General features: G+C 41.1%; 1 protein-coding gene across 1 annotated transcript; it reads right to left on the bottom strand.

Annotated features, from left to right (window-relative positions):
- Positions 1 to 11,075: 11,075 nt before the first annotated feature.
- Positions 11,076 to 16,738, bottom strand: LOC134570525 (keratin, type II cytoskeletal cochleal-like). Its single transcript, XM_063428510.1, has 9 exons — positions 16,238 to 16,738; positions 15,230 to 15,438; positions 14,502 to 14,562; positions 14,304 to 14,399; positions 13,914 to 14,078; positions 13,704 to 13,829; positions 13,317 to 13,537; positions 11,933 to 11,961; positions 11,076 to 11,368 (listed from the first exon to the last, which is right to left on the bottom strand). The coding sequence occupies exons 1-9, from the start codon at positions 16,688 to 16,690 to the stop codon at positions 11,214 to 11,216; spliced, it is 1,515 nt and encodes a 504-aa protein (XP_063284580.1). The 5' UTR covers positions 16,691 to 16,738; the 3' UTR covers positions 11,076 to 11,213.
- Positions 16,739 to 18,684: the final 1,946 nt, after the last annotated feature.

Here is an 18,684-nt window from a genome sequence, read left to right as displayed (position 1 = left end):
CACTCACTACAAACACTAAATTCCTTATACACATTCTGCACATTTACATATACATTTATTATTAGTGATGTCCCGAACGGTTCGCTGGTGAATAGTTCTTGGCAAACATAGCGTGTTCGCGTTCTTTGGAATTTGGAAGTTCTTTGGAATTTTCCCATGCTGTGTAAAAAACGCAGAGCACTGTGATTGGATGGATTTCAAGCCCACCAATCAGAGTGCTCTTTGTCATTTTACACAGCGTGGGAAAATTCCAAAGTGTAAAATGACACAGAGCACTGTGATTGGATAGCTTGAAATCCATCCAATCACAGTGCTCTGTGTCATTTTACACAATGTGGGAAAGTTCTTTGGTTCTTAAACCAGCCAATCAGAGTGTTCTTAGCCAAATTGCAGGGCGTGGCAAGGCTTTATAAGCCTTCCCCCGCCCTGCAGAGCTCAGTCTGCGCGGAGCCCTCCATGGGTGAAGATGGATTTTTTTTTTGCGCTCGTTTTTTTTTTTTAATTGCGTCGGTTATTGAAAAAAGAAGATTTTAGAAGAAAGAAAACATCGAATGGTGAGTTGTTTTTAACTAATTTTTTTTACAGGTTTTTAGTTAAAGGTCCCCCCTCATTATTTTTAGGGTGAGGGGGGTAGGTAGGGGGATCATTTTTTTTGGGGGGGTAGAGGGGGTGACCAGGGTCCCCCCCTTTGTATTTAGGGCCCCCACCCACCGCTCAGGGGCGGGGGCCTGGGGGGGACAATAGGTCCCCCCCTTATTGTTATTTTTAGGGCCCCCACCCACCGCTCAGGGATGGGGGCCGGGGGGGACAATAGGTCCCCTCTTATTGTTATTTTTAGGGCCCCCACCCACCGCTCATGGGTGGGGGCCAGGGGGATTACAGTAGGTCCCCCCTTATTGTTATTTTTATGGCCCCCACCCACCGCTCAGGGGTGCGGGCAGGGGGGGACAATAGGTCCCCGCCTTATTGTTATTTTTAGGGCCCCCACCCGCCCGCACAGGGGTGGGGGCCGGAGAGGGGGAGGACAGTAGGTCCCCCCCTCATTATCTTTACGGCCCCCACCCGCCGCCCAGGGGTGGGGGCCGGAGAGGGGGAGGACAGTAGGTCCCCCCCTCATTATCTTTATGGCCCCCATCCGCCGCCCAGAGGTGGGGGCCAGGGGGGGATGACAATAGGTCGCCATCCTCATTATCATTATGGCCCCCACATGCCGCCAGGGGTGGGGGCCGGAGAGCGGGAGGACAGTAGGTCCCCCCTCATTATCTTTGTGGCCCCCACCCGCCGCCCAGGGGTGGGGGCCGGGGAGGGAAGGAGAGTAGGTCTCCTCCCCCCCCCCCTTCAATCACTATTGTGGCCAGAAAGAGTCCCTGTGGGTTTTAAAATTCGCCTGCCTATTGAAGTCTATGGCGTTTTGCCCGGTTCTCCCGGTTCGCGAACATTTGCGGAAGTTCGCGTTCGCGGTTCGCGAACCAAAAATGTTATGTTCACGACATCACTATTTATTATACAGACTGCACTCACTACAAACACACTACATTCATTATACACACCTGTGACGAGACCAATCTCGCCACATTGCATTGGAGGAGCCTGGTTGCCCGCCTGCTGCCTTTGGATTATGGACCGGCAGCTAAAGGGTTAATTTTACTGTGCAGAAGGATTTATTTCTCCCTTTCTGCACAGCCGTTCGGTAGATTCTATCTACCAAACAAACAGCCTGTTTGCAACCTCCCCAGAGCCGTGGGAAGCTGGACGACGCCGTTAATTGGCCACCCAGGAGCTGGAGTGTGCTGCCAATTTTCCTCCCTGAAGCTGCGGTTAACCGCAGCTTAATTGATTGTTACTGGGTGGCCGCTGTTACACTTAGCGGCCACTAGGTGGCGGTGTTCTGGAGCTCCCCGGGCAGCCAGCGCTTTTCTGCCCGGCGTTCATGCACCAAACCCGGACACTTTTACGTGCAGGCACCGCTGAACCTCTAGCCCCTGGTTCTAATTCGTATGGATTAAACAAATGCATGCAAATTCGGTATTTTGTGTTGGAGGAATGTTTTAACCCAGATAGCCATGCCATGGAGCCTGTTCGTGTAATTAAAGACTTTGGCTCCATGGCAATCAAACTTTATTCGTGTGGTCTGAGTGCCATTCACCTAATAATGTGCACTCAGACCTGAGCTATCTGGGGATATGTTACATGTCTGTGTTTTATGTATAAAATGTGTCTTTATGTATTTTAAAGTGATAGTCTGTTTTGTGTCCCCACGTGTGTAATGGAGTTTTGCCTTTGTCCTGGGAGATAATTGAATTACTTCTCCAGGGCAGAGGGGAGGAAGCCAGGATGCATTGTGGGGATGTTTTACTGCTGTATGTTTGTAATTGGTACTTGTCTGTCCGTTGTTACAGTCTTCCATCTGGTCCCCTAGGGGAGTGTCCACCAGGTGGGAGACCTGCATAAATACAGGGGCAGGTAGCCCTCAATAAACAGACCACTGCTTGACCCTCAACACGGAGCCTTGTCTCGTTCTTGGGGGGATTCACTGTATGCTGATAGGGACTGACTGCCAGGAGTGTAAGCCGCTTGGGAGCTTTTCCTGTTCGTCTGCTAGCAGCTATTCGTGAGGTTCCAGTTCGGGAGTTTGGAGTGCTACCTTATTCCCTTGTATGCAGTTCGGGAGTTTGGTGCATTCACTTATATCCAATTCAAAGTTTTGGTGATTCTACAGTAGCTGTGCCTGTCTTTGAAAAGGGGATTATCGCCTAAACGGATTTTAACCCCTTGTCTGCTGAAACGGTCCGTTACAATTGGTGGCAAGCGGCGGGATCGTTCCTACAGATAGAAGGACAGCTACAGAACACCATTTCTTTGGATTTACAATTTGAAGGCAACGCATGTCTGAGTACAGCGACCTTGACAGCACCAGGATGGAACCAGCAGTGGAGTACGACGAGGGTGACATGGATGACCGGGATGCATTAAGGAAAGGCATCTGGTACCAGACCCTGGATAATGTACAATACCAGCGGGGTGAGAGTCTCCCAAGTGAAGAGCAGCAGTTGCAGAAGCAAGTGGCCCTGCGGATTCCCTTCCTGGGAGAGCAGCCCCTGGAGGAATGGGTGAATGAACTAGAGCACCGGGTATGGCAGGAGCTATGGCTGGAGGATGCCTACCAGGCGCTCTCGTGGTATATGGCACAGTATATACCCTAGACAGCCGGACATGACAAGCCAGAGGGAGAGGAGTTTGAGGGTCCTGGCTTGTTATGGGAGTCCTTTGCAGAGCCTGGCTTCGGGAGCCCTGCGCAAACCAGACTTCAGGACATTTTCTATGAGAGGGAGGCTAGGCATGAGTGGGATGACCCCCAGGAGGTAGAGCAAGACCTGGCTCACCTAGCAACCCTGGAGTGGGAACTGGAGCAGGACTACCGAGATCTCTTCCACTCCATTGGGAAGGCTCAGCAGGATAGTAAGATGACAGACCCAGTCTACATTCCCCAGCAGCCGTGTGAATTATTGGGAATTGGGAGCCCAGTCTCCATACCTCAGCGGCAGTGTAATGTGCAGGGAATCGGGAGCCCAGTCTCCATTCCCCAGCGGCCGTGTGATTTATTGGGAATTGGGAGCCCAGTCTCCATTCCCCAGCGGCAGTGTGAATTGCAGGGAATTGGGAGCCCAGTCTCTATTCCCCAGCGGCAGGCTGAGTTACAGGGGGCAGAGGTCGTTGTTCCTGCCCCCCAGCAGCAGAGTGATATGCCGGGAAGGCAGTGTGAAATGCAGGGAGAGGAGAGCAGCGTCCTCCCTCCCCAGCGGCAGGCTGAGTTACAGGGGGCAGAGGTAGTTGTTCCTGCCCCCCAGCAGCAGAGTGATATGCTGGGAAGGCAGTGTGAAGTGCAGGGAGAGGAGAGCAGCGTCCTCCCTCCCCAGCGGCAGGCTGAGTTACAGGGGGCAGAGGTAGTTGTTCCTGCCCCCCAGCAGCAGAGTTATATGCCGGGAAGACAGTGGGAAGTCCAGGGAGAGGAGAGCAGTGTTCTCCCTCCCCAGCGGCAGCGGGATTTTTTGGGAATTGGGAGCCCAGTCTCCATTCCCCAGCGGCAGTGTGATGTGCCGGGAATTGAGAGCCCAGTCTCCATTCTCCAGCGGCAGTGTTATTTGTTGGGAATTGGGAGCCCAGTCTCCATTCCCCAGCGGCAGAGTATCCAGCAGGGAATAGAGAGCCCAGTCTCCTTTCCCCAGCAGCAGAACTCTGTATTGGGAGAAGAGACAGTCGGTCTCCCTCCACAAAGACTGGAAGTATGTATGGGAGAGGAGCTTGTTACCACCTCTCCCCAGCGGTGGATCATTAATGGGCAGGGAATAGAGAGCTCAGTCTCCATTCCCCAGTGGCAGAGTGTTCTATCGGGAGAGGAGCTTGTTACCCCCTCTCCCCAGCAACAGCTTAATGTACCAGGGGGAGACTGTAAGCCCCAAAGCTGTGTAGATGGGACCGTGGTCTCTGCACTTACCACACAGGGGGTAGGGACGGTCGGTCCTACCCCCCCACGACAGGGCTGTTTAGCCAAAGTGGAGACAGCAGAGCTATGCACCTAAGGGGGAGACAGTCAGTCTCCAGCAACCAGGCTCCAACCAGACTACTCCGGTGGTAGTGCTGGCACCAGGACAGAGTACCACTGGTCTCTGCCCACTCAGCAACCCACCAAGGCAGCCTACCAGTCCCCCACACAGCCGTGGTGAGGCACCTGGACATGGGCAAGTTTCTCCTCTACCCAGGTGTGGTGACCATTTATTGTGGGTGGGCTGTGCTGTTTTTTCTGCTTTGTGGGTGGGCTGCTGGACTAACAAGGGCACTGACCGCAGGAGGTCAGGTATCCTGTTAGTGTGTTTGGAAAGGGGGAGAGATGTGACTAGAACAGTCTTGCCACATTGCATTGGAGGAGCCTGGTTGCCCGCCTGCTGCTTTTGGATTATGGACCGGCAGCTAAAGGGTTAATTTTACTGTGCAGAAGGATTTATTTCTCCCTTTCTGCACAGCTGTTCGGTAGATTCTATCTAACGAACAAACAGCCTGTTTGCAACCTCCCCAGAGCCGTGGGAAGCCGGCCGGTGCTGTTAATTGGCCACCCAGGATCTGGAGTGTGCTGCCAATTTACCTCCCTGAAGCTGCGGTTAACCGCAGCTTAATTGATTGTTACTGGGTGGCCGCTGTTACACTTAGCCATGCCATGGAGCCTGTTCGTGTAATTAAAGACTTTGGCTTCATGGCAATTAAACTGTATTCGTGTGGTCTGAGTACCATTCACCTAATAATGTGCACTCAGACCTGAGCTATCTGGGGATATGTTACATGTCTGTGTTTTATGTATAAAATGTGTCTTTATGTATTTTAAAGTGATAGTCTGTTTTGTGTCCCCACGTGTGTAATGGAGTTTTGCCTTTGTCCTGGGAGATAATTGAATTACTTATCCAGGGCAGAGGGGAGGAAGCCAGGATGCATTGTGGGGATAGTGAAAGAATTTACTTAGACCGTCTGGATGCCAAATCCGGAGGTCTATAGTAAGTACTGGAGTAGGAAAGATGGGATTACCAAATTAATTAATGATAGGACCGTAAAGAGTCTTTAGCAAAAATAACAAAATAAGTAGTCAAATACCCGACTTGGGTAAAAAATCTCGCCACAATGGCTCACCTCAAATTATCTTGGTCAATGGGGTACTTTATAGATTTGTCTTAAGAAAGCTACAGATATTAGACTTTAATCATGGAAGGTCAATTCTCATAGCTACAGACAGCAGATAAGCTTAGCTCCAAGTTGCTAAGTAAAGTATTGACTAGAAACACTGGTCTTTAGGCTGGGAGCAGACTTAGTTGTAAAGCTCTATAGGCCACAGCTAGCGTCTGTGGAATTGTCTAAATAGAGCCAACAGGATTAAACAGTAGTCTTGCAAATAATCAACAGTTAAAACTGCAAACAAACCCACACATATAAGGGCTAGATAACTGTAATGAGACCTACTTGTACTGTCTAAGGCTCTCAGTATATCTTACCCATATTATGTGAAAAAAACAGGGGGAAATTGGAACAGCTTGTAGGACTGTAGTACTAAGTCTAAGAGAATATAGTTAACTGCTCCCAGGCAACATGTCCAGTGTGATGAGGTGAAAAATAAAGAAAGTGAAAATTAAAGTGATCTAATGTGTAGAACCATACGTAGATTGTTGGTTACCTACACATAGTGACAGTGCCCTAGTGAAAAGATAAGTGAAAGGAAAGAGAAACCCGACGCGCGTTTCGGTGCTATCTGTAATGCACCTTCGTCAAGGGCTGGAGGGAGACTGACCTCAAGTCTCCTTTTAAATGTGTGCTAGTAGCTGCTAATACCTGTTGGACCAATCAGAATCAGTCATGTGACTACATTTGGACCAATCAGAATTCAGAATCAGTTATGTGACTACATTTGGGCGCCAAAAAAAATAAAAAAAAATTCGGCCAATCAAAGAGCTTGCCGTCCGACATCAGCAGCTGAGTGGTTTTAACTGTTGTGGTGCCGAAATTCATCCTTAGAGAATGGATAGCTTCTGGCTGTTGGGGCTACAACTGTGACAATAAGTAGCATACATTAAAGTGAAATAATGCCATATTTAAACTGACTTATTATATGAATAGACAATGTAAATTGACTCAGTCATAATGTCAGGTTTAGAGCTGGTTAAATTTCGGCAGTAATGAACTAAGTTACAGACTTCCGTCCCTAGACACCTGGAGTAAAAAGGGAGTAAAAAGTTGCTATGGTTGTTTTTTTGTTCCACATGAACTTATATTCATCCGTTGTTATAAGATTCTTTTGGAGGGCTAGGTCCAGTATAGGAAGGCATTAGATGTCCTTAAAAAGAACAAATCTATCACCATTAAACCATCTGATAAAGGGGGAAACCTGGTCGTAATGGACAGGACAAACTATGTACAAATGGTACATTGAATTATAGATGATGTGAACACCTATGAAGTCCTAGCTTCTGATCCAACAAACAAGTATTTACTTGAATTAAAATATATACTGGACCTAGCCCTCCAAAAGAATCTTATAACAATGGATGAATATAAGTTCATGTGGAACAAAAAAACAACCATAGCAACTTTTTACTCCCTGCCCAAGATTCACAAACAACAGGCAATACTATCTGGGAGACCAATAGTCTCAGGCAGGAATAATCTCTATCAAAACTGCAGTGTATATGTAGAGTACATACTACGGGACTTTGTTAAGACTCTCCCTTCCCACCTTAGAGACACACAACAGAATTTGAACATCTTTTTTTTTTTGGCGCCCAAATGTAGTCACATGACTGATTCTGAATTCTGATTGGTCCAAATGTAGTCACATGACTGATTCTGATTGGTCCAACAGGTATTAGCAGCTACTAGCACACATTTAAAAGGAGACTTGAGGTCAGTCTCCCTCCATCCCCTGATGAAGGTGCATTACAGATTGCACCGAAACGCGCGTCGGGTTTCTCTTTCCTTTCACTTATCTTTTCACTAGGGCACTGTCACTATGTGTAGGTAACCAACAATCTACGTATGGTTCTACACATTAGATCACTTTAATTTTCACTTTCTTTATTTTTCACCTCATCACACTGGACATGTTGCCTGGGAGCAGTTAACTATATTCTCTTAGACTTAATACTACAGTCCTGCAAGCTGTTCCAATTTCCCCCCTGTTTTTTTCACATAATATGGGTAAGATATACTGAGAGCCTTAGACAGTACAAGTATGTCTCATTACAGTTATCTAGCCCTTATATGTCTGGGTTTGTTTGCAGTTTTGAACTGTTGATTATTTGCAAGACTACTGTTTAATCCTGTTGGCTCTATTTAGACAATTCCACATTCGCTAGCTGTGGCCTATAGAGCTTTACAACTAAGTCTGCTCCCAGCCTAAAGACCAGTGTTTCTAGTCAATACTTTACTTAGCAACTTGGAGCTAAGCTTATCTGCTGTCTGTAGCTATGAGAATTGACCTTCCATGATTAAAGTCTAATATCTGTAGCTTTCTTAAGACAAATCTATAAAGTACCCCATTGACCAAGATAGTTTGAGGTGAGCCATTGTGGCGAGATTTTTTACCCAAGTCGGGTATTTGACCACTTATTTTGTTATTTTTGCTAAAGACTCTTTACGGTCCTATCATTAATTAATTTGGTAATACCATCTTTCCTACTCCAGTACTTACTATAGACCTCCGGATTTGGCATCAAGACGGTCTAATTAAATTCTTTCACTATTCTCTATTTAGGGGTTAAGCCCCAAGAAACTTCTGGAGTGTCCAAACTAGGTGAATCTCTGCCAGTGTTGAGGAGTTCCATCAGTTGGACCCACCAACAAGGGCAGGGATACATTTCGTTATGCATTGTGGGGATGTTTTACTGCTGTATGTCTGTAATTGGTACTTGTCTGTCCGTTGTTACAGTCTTCCATCTGGTCCCCTAGGGGAGTGTCCACCAGGTGGGAGACCTGCATAAATACAGGGGCAGGTAGCCCTCAATAAACAGACTTGACCCTCAACACGGAGCCTTGTCTCGTTCTTGGGGGGATTCACTGTATGCTGATAGGGACTGACTGCCAGGAGTGTAAGCCGCTTGGGAGCTTTTCCTGTTCGTCTGCTAGCAGCTATTCGTGAGGTTCCAGTTCGGGAGTTTGGAGTGCTACCTTATTCCCTTGTATGCAGTTCGGGAGTTTGGTGCATTCACTTATATCCAATTCGTGAGTTTTGATTCTACAGTAGCTGTGCCTGTCTTTGAAAAGGGGATTATCGCCTAAACGGATTTTAACCCCTTGTCTGCTGAAACGGTCCGTTACAACACCCTGCACTGCACTATATGCATAGGAGTGTAAATTTTATTTTTTTAAGGGGTGAGTTCCCACACTTTTTTCTCCAGGACTTGACCCCTGTTGAGACCGTATGGTAGCTCAGGAATGAGAATTACCCCCATGATGGCATATCTTTTGCAAAAGTAGACAACCCAGGATATTGCAATTGGGGTATGCCCAGTCCTTTTCAGTAGCCACTTAATAACAAACACTTAGTAACAAAGCCTTTCTTTTGTGGCCGTATTCCGTCAGAGTTTTTACATTTTTATATTTTATACATATAAACAAAAAAATCAAAACCGGCTAGGCTTTGTTTGGTCGTCTGTTTTTTGATGATATTAGTATAATCCATCTTGTACACTTATAAGTGGCATGGTGGATTATATATGGTTCGACTAGTGGTAGCGTGTGAGTGTGTTAAGGGCTAGGTGGCAGGGACTTTGTTCCCGTACCATCTTTGTAGCCTTTGAGTCGCTGGTCTACCGTTATTTTGTTATTGGTGTATTTTATTGTTGTATTAATGTCCCCGCGTTGGGGGGGTACCTTCATAGTTTGTTGCAAGATATATAATTGTTTAGTCAGGGTGGGGTTACAGAAAGGAAAGGGGAGGGGTTAGTCATAGATTCAACCACTTCGTCTTTCAGATCCTCAACATAACATTTGTAAGAACTTTTTATTGGCTAGTAATCAGTGTTTTCTCCCGCCGTTGTATCTGTTCGCAGACCAGCGACTTTTTGGCTGATCATGTTCCCCATGTGGGCGGGGTAAGGTATATGTTGTGACTGCTAGGAAGTTTCGTTGGGGGGAAGGGGTTATGAGATTTTTCCCATGAAGATGTTTTTAAGTGATCTTCTATAGACATCATTGTGTTTTAGAGTTACCATGTGTTTGTTTTGTATTGTAGGTGTTAGCGGTGAGTGTTTTCTGCTAAAACTGTGGGGGGGGGGGTGGGGATGGGGCGATATGGATGTGCGGGTGGTATATACTGTAGGCACCTTTGGTTTTGCTTTGTTGGGGGTCTTGTGTGGTGCCTTGCCTGTTACCCTTTATTATTTGCGGGGCTAATTACTATGTTTCGTATTTTGTGTTCACCCCTCACCTTTAGTGGCGATGTTATGTAGTGGTGAACTGCTGTGTTGGTTGGTGGGGTTTTCCGTGGCCATGCTCCTTGCTCTATATCTGTTTTTTATGTAAAGTAATACAAACAATAAAACTGAACATTTGTGTGGATATCCTTCAGCAACTGTGTCACTTGACGGTTTATTTACTACACACTGGATTTTGGCCTCAATTTGATATTGCTGGGTAGGCAGCCGGATAGTTTTACCCCATATGATAGGGCTATTGTGACTTAGTAAATATGTTTTTTGAAAGACATCTATATTTTTATTTTTGTTGAAGTATGAAACTAGCTCTTTTACAATAAAAACAATAAGTAAGTCTTGTAACATGTAACATGGAAAATGCTGAAATGAGTTTAGAATCCACTACAACAGGCACTAACAGAAAGTGTGAGAAAAAATTAACTTTTTGGGGTCATAAACCATGCATTCCAGAGGGGTATTTTTATACTGTGCAAGGAATGAACATTATGTTTTAAGGCTTACGCAATTAATATATCGCCCTAATGCCCATTCATAATTATTAAACCAGTAATGTATGATGTTATGATCTCTAGTATAGGGCTTGATTTAATATTTTTAGATAAGCTGTTCAAATGATTGAATATTTTAGAAAAGCTATACAAATTATTTGATATTTTTTGGCAAACTTTTTTTTCCCAAATACTTAATAATCAAAATTAAGTCATATAAAAAAAGAATGTAAATGTATGGAAACAAAATCTAAATATGTTTTAAAAAAATGAAATCATTATAAATGTTTATAAAAAAAAAATATACTGAATCTTTTAAAAAGCTTATCTAAAAATATTAAATCAAGGCCATGATGACGTGTGCAACACCACAATCTAGTATTTAATCGTATAGAATTTTTTTATCGCCTCAGATACATCTTCCTATGACACATAATGCCATAATGTGTTAATTCTTAAACAATTTACAATAAACACAATGTTATCAAGCATTATTGATTGAATACCATTTTATTGAAGAGAAACAGTACAGGTAGGTAGTAAAGCTTATATTTACAACATATGAGTGAGGATTATCCTAAGAGAAGATGGGGAATAGAAATATGTTTTTAGAGTTTGCAAATGAGAATGATCTATGCATAGTGAATACCAAACAGATCAATATAGCAGATTGATAATATATAGTGCCAGTGATTTCACTACAATCTATACTTTCACTTTTGCTCTAATATATGTAGAGACGTGGCTAGCTTCTACTTTAGCAGTGGTGTCCGTGGCCAGAGCTATGTTTGCTTTTGGAGAGGTGGCTAAAGCCCCTCCCACTGCTTGCACTGAATCCTCCCTTATGATCACTTGTACCATGGGACTTCCCTCCTGAGCTGGATTTTCCTCCAGTGCTAGAATGTAGCACAGCTGAAAGACATGAATGTAGAATGTTAAACATTTGCTGAAAAACATGGATGTAGAGAGGTAACTATTTGTACTTGACTGGACTGAAATGTTCAACCAAAGAAGCAGCAATTTTAGGTCTGTAATAAATATGAAATATAGAGAGAAATCTACATAACAAGGGGCAATTTGCAAAAAAAAAACATTCAATTAAAAAATGAAAGTTTGAAGAATCAGAGTTCTTAAATTAACTATTAAAATGTGTTTTATTATAGTCTGAATTGTACTTAAAATTTTATATTAAGATCTGTTACACATATAGAGTAAGCATATTACTAAGCACATTTGTATATGTATGTGTGGGTGACCACGTGTTTGTGTGTTACATGATAATCAGTAATTGTTACTAACATTGCCTACAGTGTAAAGCAATGTATAGATCAATTTAACACTGGAAAGAGGAAAGTGACAGTGTACCTTATTCAGAATTTAAAGTGTGACATTAACAAGTGAGTTACAGGCTTAATCTATGTATGCATATGTCCTTGTTAACATTTAATTAAATTGTTTAAATATTGCCTCACTTACATATATTAACAGAGTCATGTGCAGTCAACCTAAAACAAAACATAAAAAGTATTAGTTTAGCACTAAATGACTTTCTCACATTTGTCAGAATAATAAGTGGTAATAATGTAATGGCATTTGATTTCAAATTTATAACTCTTTAACATTTGGGATTCTATTTGAAATGTATAGTTTTTTTTATTTTTATATTAGAACCTTAGTGAGTTACATCAGTGATATGTGTTCTTCTTTGCAACCACTATGTACTAAAGGTTAAAACAGCTGGTATGTGCAAAATGTTTACTGGGAGTGTGTCATCTCCTAGAAAAATAATGTTTTGGCTGCCTGTGAGGCCTCAGTCCTGTATACAAAAATAAGTATATCCGTAACTTATAAAGGGTATCATGTAGACAGTCACATGACCCAATAAAAATTAATTTTAAGCATATTCCTTTTGTTAAAAAATGTTATTTTCCATAAAGATAACATGAGGTGTAGCACCAATAATTAATATCCAGATACCATTTAATACTTCCTTTTAAATGGGCACTCTAAGCACCAGAACAACTGCAACTCAATATAGTGTTTAGATGACATGAGACTTCACTGCAGTCTCTACGATGTAAACACTGCCTTGTCTGTGAAAAGGCAAAGTTTACATTGCTCCTCTAGAAGCTGCAAGCCTGGCAAGGCCGATGTTTAGAATCCTCAGGATGTGTGTGAAGATGCTGTATGCTGTCCATAAAGATTTATTGGAAAAATGCATTTCTCTGAAGAGATGCTGATTGGCACAGTGCGGAGATATCTATATCTATGTGCTCAGTAGACCCTGAATGCTTATCTACAGAATATTGGTTAAGATATTCGTTAATGATGATCTCAGACAGGGATGGAATGGCGGCCTTACAAAGAATGTCATGGAATGGGATTAAAGGTAAGTGAAACTCTTTTATTTTAGTTAGAAATGGGGGCATGAATCTAAATAGCCAGGAGTACCTCGAACATTCAAAGCTTATATTTGTCTTTCTAATTTCTAGTTCTCCTTTAATGCTTGTTGCTATTTCCACAACTTTCTCACAAACACATATTTGTTATTATGGGGATAAGTAAACATGTATTACAAATCAAGGGAAGTACTGCTATAATGTCTGATACAGGTGCATTGTTTTAGAGATTAAGACTTGATGCAGAAGATTACTATTATAGAATAAAACAATAAAGAGCAGATTGAAGAACTGAGATGTTGAGATCGACATAAAGAAATTGCAATTCAAATTTGTCCTGCTAAAAGACTCAATGATGAGAACATATAGGAACATAATGATGTAGGTCCACAGTTAGAAGCCTGATGAATGTACGGTTTGTATGAATACCTAGTTAACTCTCAGTAGGATGTTGCACTCACCTGCCCTCCTCTCCTTCCAGCATCTTCCTGTAGGTGGCAATCTCAATATCCAGTGCCAGTTTCACATTCATCAGCTCCTGGTATTCTCGCAGTTGGCGAGCCATGTCCTGCTTGGCCTTTTGTAGAGCACCTTCCAACTCAGAAAGCTTGTTCTTGGCATCTCTGACAGCAGATTCTCCACGTTCCTCAGCTTCATTTATTGCAGATTCAAATGCAGAGCGCTGAAATGTTTTTATACATTTTATAATATATTACTTTTTTAAAGTGAATACAGTTGGGGAATGTTAACAATAGCAATTGAAGTGCTGATTTTGCAGAATCTAAATTTTATTTAATGTTATCTCTTCAACTACCTGGTTTATTCACTTGACATAAAACCTGTTTTACCTGTGCTTTCACATTGTCGATTTCTCCCCTTAGTCTTTGAATTGCTCGGTTCAGCTCACAGATCTCATCTCTGCTGCTCTGCAGATTGTTCCCATTTCTTCCTGCCGCTGTCTGAAGCTCCTCAAACTGCCAAAAGGTTAAAATAAAAATTAGTATTGAAACATATTTTTATAGGTAATTATCTGTATGATTTGAATTGGATAGACTCACCCGTGACTGGTACGTGGCCTCCGCCTCAGCTCTGCTCCTGTTAGCAATGTCCTCATATTGAGATCTGACCTCAGCAATGATTCCATCCAGGTCCAGATCCCGACTGTTATCCATGGACACAACCACTGAGGTGTCTGAGATCTGAGCCTGGAGCTGGGCTATTTCCTATAAGGATACAAAGAACAGACGAGGCATGGTTGTAAAATCCTCTATTTTCTCACGTATAATAACTTTGTTATTAACATAAAGGCATTCTAATCTGACATACTTAGATATATTTGGGGTTGTAACTATACTTCATATTTGTTTTGCATTCCTTGTAAAATGACTGATGTCATGGATATTAAATCTTTCCAAATTAGCAACAGAGAAAAGCGAAACTGTATTTACCGCATCATACAGAGTCCTCAAGAAATTGATCTCTTCATTCAGGGAATCAGCCTTTCCTTGTAATTCCGCTCTATTCATAAAAGCTGCGTCTACATCCTGAAGAAGAGATGAATGCATAGTAACAGTAAAATTATAGATATCTGTTTATATTTGTTATTCTTTTACATATAGATACAATTTATGTGTGAAATCACTCACCCTCTTTATTCCAACAAACTCATTCTCTGCAGCAGTGCGTCTGTTCACTTCTTCTTCATATCTAGAACGTTAAACATTAATAACAAGCATACAGAATTCTAAATATACAGGGTGCTTTTTCTTAAGGAACTTTTAAGTTTACATTTTCTTCTTAATAATATTAAAGTGGACATGACTCTTAAATACATTTTAAGAGCTCACATGCAAAAATAATAGACAAATAATATGTTGGAAATTGGAATTTGTGCAAACATTGAAGACATTTATTATTTTCTTCCCAGATATATATATATATATATATATATATATATATTTTAAAAGGCCTGAACTTGTGGAGGCCTGAATTTGTGGGAGGAGTAAGTCCCCTACTTAAACTCCCAGCCCCTACTCACCTCTGCCGTTCAGCTGATTGTCCCCACACACCTACACCCTGTTATAATTACATTCTCCTTGGTGTGCCCTCTTTTATTTACAGGCCCACTCATACGTTGGTTTCGGCACACCACAACCAACTTTGCTCACAGTTACTATCCATTACTTATTTAAATTCCGAGCACAAATATATATATATATATATATATATATATATATATATATATATATATATATAAAATAAACCCCCCATATATGATATATATGAATAACTCCATGATGTTGCAGTACGAGTTGATTCATTTAATATATTTATTTATTATATTATATTATAAACTATCTAAATAGCAGCATACCTTCTCCTTAGTTCTTCCACAGATTGCTCCATACTGTTCCTTTCTGAGTCCAGACGTTCTCTTTCACATCCCAGACTCTCCAGCTGTCTCCTGAGGTTGCCAATAAAAGCCTCAAACAGTGGTTCTATCTGAAAGTGGGCACTTCTCTGTTCTTGTAATAAGGACCACTTTGTCTCCAGCATTTTATTCTGCTGTTCCAAAAATCTAACCTAGAAAAAAAAATGTTTACATTTTTTGTTAGACACCATATATATTTAGTACAAGGTGTCTAATAATATTTTAGAAAATGTGCAAACTGTACTACAAGTGACATAGAAGCATGCCTTATTTCAGCATGTAATGAAAATAGTATTTTTATTATTGTTATTAATATTATTAGACTGCAATAGAAATTGCAGTAACCCATACAGGGGTTACAGATAGGCATCCTTTGGCTCTCTAGATGTTGTGGAATACATCTCCCTTGATGCTTTGCCAGCATTATGACTGTAAGAGCATTATAGGTAATGTAGTCCACAACATCTGGAGTGCTGAAGGTTGCCTACCCCTGCTGTAGACATTACTTGTATCCCAAAACATTCAGAAGTTAGTAACTCGTTCTTTAATAGCATATGTAGATAAAACCCTAATGAAATAGTTAACAGTTATTGTAGATTTAGCACGTACTTGGATTGCATTAGGAAATATTTGATTCATAAAAAAAAAAAAAAGTGCTGGTATTGATAGACATTGGCTTCTGCAGCAAAAATACTTCTGAAAGCACACTATATTGATGTAAACTGCAAAATAGTTTAATTTTGTTGTCTCATAACCTCTTGAAATTAAGACATAAAAACACTGACTGATACTAGTTTGAACCATCAGCATAAATGGCTATAGAAGTGTAAAAGTAAGTAACATTTCCCCTTTTTATTCCCTCTGCATAAATGGTTTAAGAAGGAATAGCACATCCGCATACTACAAATTCAGTTATTTCTTTATTCCACGTATTCATTAAAATTATCTCACCTTGTCAATGAAAGAAGCAAATTTGTCATTCAGTCCTCTAATCTGATTCTTCTCTTCAGTCCTCACTCGCTGAATGCTTGGGTCGATCTCCAGGTTGAGAGGAGCCAGAAGACCTTGGTTCACAGTAACGTTGTTGATACCTCCAGAGCAACCAGATCCCCCAAATCCATAACCAATACCTCCAATACTGAAACCAGATCCATATCCAGATCCATATCCAGATCCGTGTCCAGTTTTCCCAGAATGGCAGCTTCCCATTGAGATCTTGTTTCCCCTGGAACCCATACTATGGGCACTTCTGCTGCTAAAGCAATGTAGGGTCTTATGACCATGAGCTGCTGATTTGGAGGAGTGAGATAATGTGTGGTAAGAGCTGCCATGCTTAGGAGAAGCCATTGAACAGGAGCTGAATGGCTTTTGTCCAGAGGTACCAAGGATGGAGTGATGAGACATGATGTTACTTCTTGCAGAGGAGATGTAAGGATGTAGAGATCACGTTAAGTCTGCACAGGCGATTCACATCTTCTAGACAAAAACTCACTCTTTTTATACTTCAAATGGGTGTTGGCTCGTTCACCCAAAATAATGTTATTAGCTGCTATGATCATTGTTTGGGAATATTATTGCTGTCTGATTTCACAGAAATAAAACTTTAACACACCTATGTCATCAAAGCTAAATGCATTTATTGTTGGCTTCCTTTAGTTTAACCCCTTAAGGACGGCAGGCATTCTATGACTTCATTTTGGGTGGTCCAAAACGCCGGAGGGCGGCATAGAACGTCCCCGCCATTCTTTGTACTTGCCTGGTCCCTGACCTTCTCCCAACGGCGGTCGCGATCCTGAGGTCTGCCTGGGAGCTCAGGCACACCTCCTCTGCCCGGCCATACGGTCTTTGCGATCACATGGCCGGAATAGCCGGCTTATGCACTGACTGCAGGGGGCCTGCCTGCGCTCTCTGGCAGTCCCCCTAATCCCTGTAAAAAAGTTTATAAAGTTATTAAAAGTTAATAAAAAGTTTAATAAAGTAAGTAAAAGTACACAGATCTTATATATATATATCTTGTGATCTTGATAAAGACCCCAGCAGGGTCGAAACGTCGATTTGTTCTGCAGATGTAATGTATTCTATTTGATACAGTAAATACTTTTTTTCACTGAAGAGAAGACCCAGAGTGCTCCCTTTATTTTTGTATTCTATATATATATATATATATATATATATATATATATATATATATATATATATATATAAAATACAGAATCCAGCGCACTCGCTTATTCACTAAACACTGATTTAAAATCTTAGAGATTGTAATAGTTTTATTTTAAAACACCTCACCTAGGCAAAAAATGATGGGGGTTTAGTTACATGATAGTCCAGGCCAGCTCCTTGGTTTTGCACACCACCCTGTCACAGGTGCCTTGTTCCAGGACCCTATTTGGCCCTGACTTGCAGAGAGCCCCAGTATGGAAGCATTTCCCAATTCAGTGGATTAATCTCATAAGAGCAAGCATTATGCTGCTAGGATAGGACCTGCCGAATATGGGGTACTTTGACGTAGTTGTCAGGCTTATGCAATGTATGATCATATAATGTAACTAAACAACCATAATTTTTTTGCCTAGGTAAGGTGTTTTTAAATAAAACTATTACAATCTCTAAGATTTGAAATCATTGTTTAGTGAATAAGCGAGTGCGCTGGATTCTGTATTTTGTATATTTTGGCCCCAGCAGCACCCTATAATGTATGCATGTTCAGGTGAGTGCAACCCTATTGGATTTGTTTTTATATATATATATATATATATATATATATATATATATATATATATATATATATAAAATCTAAGTACTTTTATATACACATACACATACATACAACATTAATAAAAGAGTATTTTAATATTAATATATATATATATATATATATATATATATATAAAAGTATATATCTATTAATATTAAAATACACTTAGAATAATGTAAATTTTACATATATATAATTATATATAATAAAAATAATCAATTAATAAATTGAAAAAACTAAATAAATATTTGAAAAAATATTTAAAACATATTGTTCTAACTGTATTTTCATATTAATATACATATATTAAATTCAAAATACATTTAGAATGATGTTATAAATACATATATGTATCTATCTATCTATCTATCTATCTACATGTGCATATAGATATATATAAATAAAAATTATTTTAAAAAAATATATATACATACATATACATACATACACATATATATATTTAAATTCTACAAATATAATTATATAATATTTTTACATAATTAAGTCATTTTATTAATTACAATCTGAGGGACCTGCCCGACAACCCAGGCAGAAAGTCCAGAGAATTGGACACACAAGCCCTAGATTTAACCCTATATTTAGTTACAACTTTCTAGGACACCATCAAATCTGTACA

Source organism: Pelobates fuscus, chromosome 1 (assembly GCF_036172605.1).
Source record: "Pelobates fuscus isolate aPelFus1 chromosome 1, aPelFus1.pri, whole genome shotgun sequence".
Lineage (NCBI taxonomy): Eukaryota > Metazoa > Chordata > Amphibia > Anura > Pelobatidae > Pelobates > Pelobates fuscus.
Note: the sequence above shows the minus strand (reverse complement) of the source record. Positions and strands in the feature narration are given on the sequence as shown.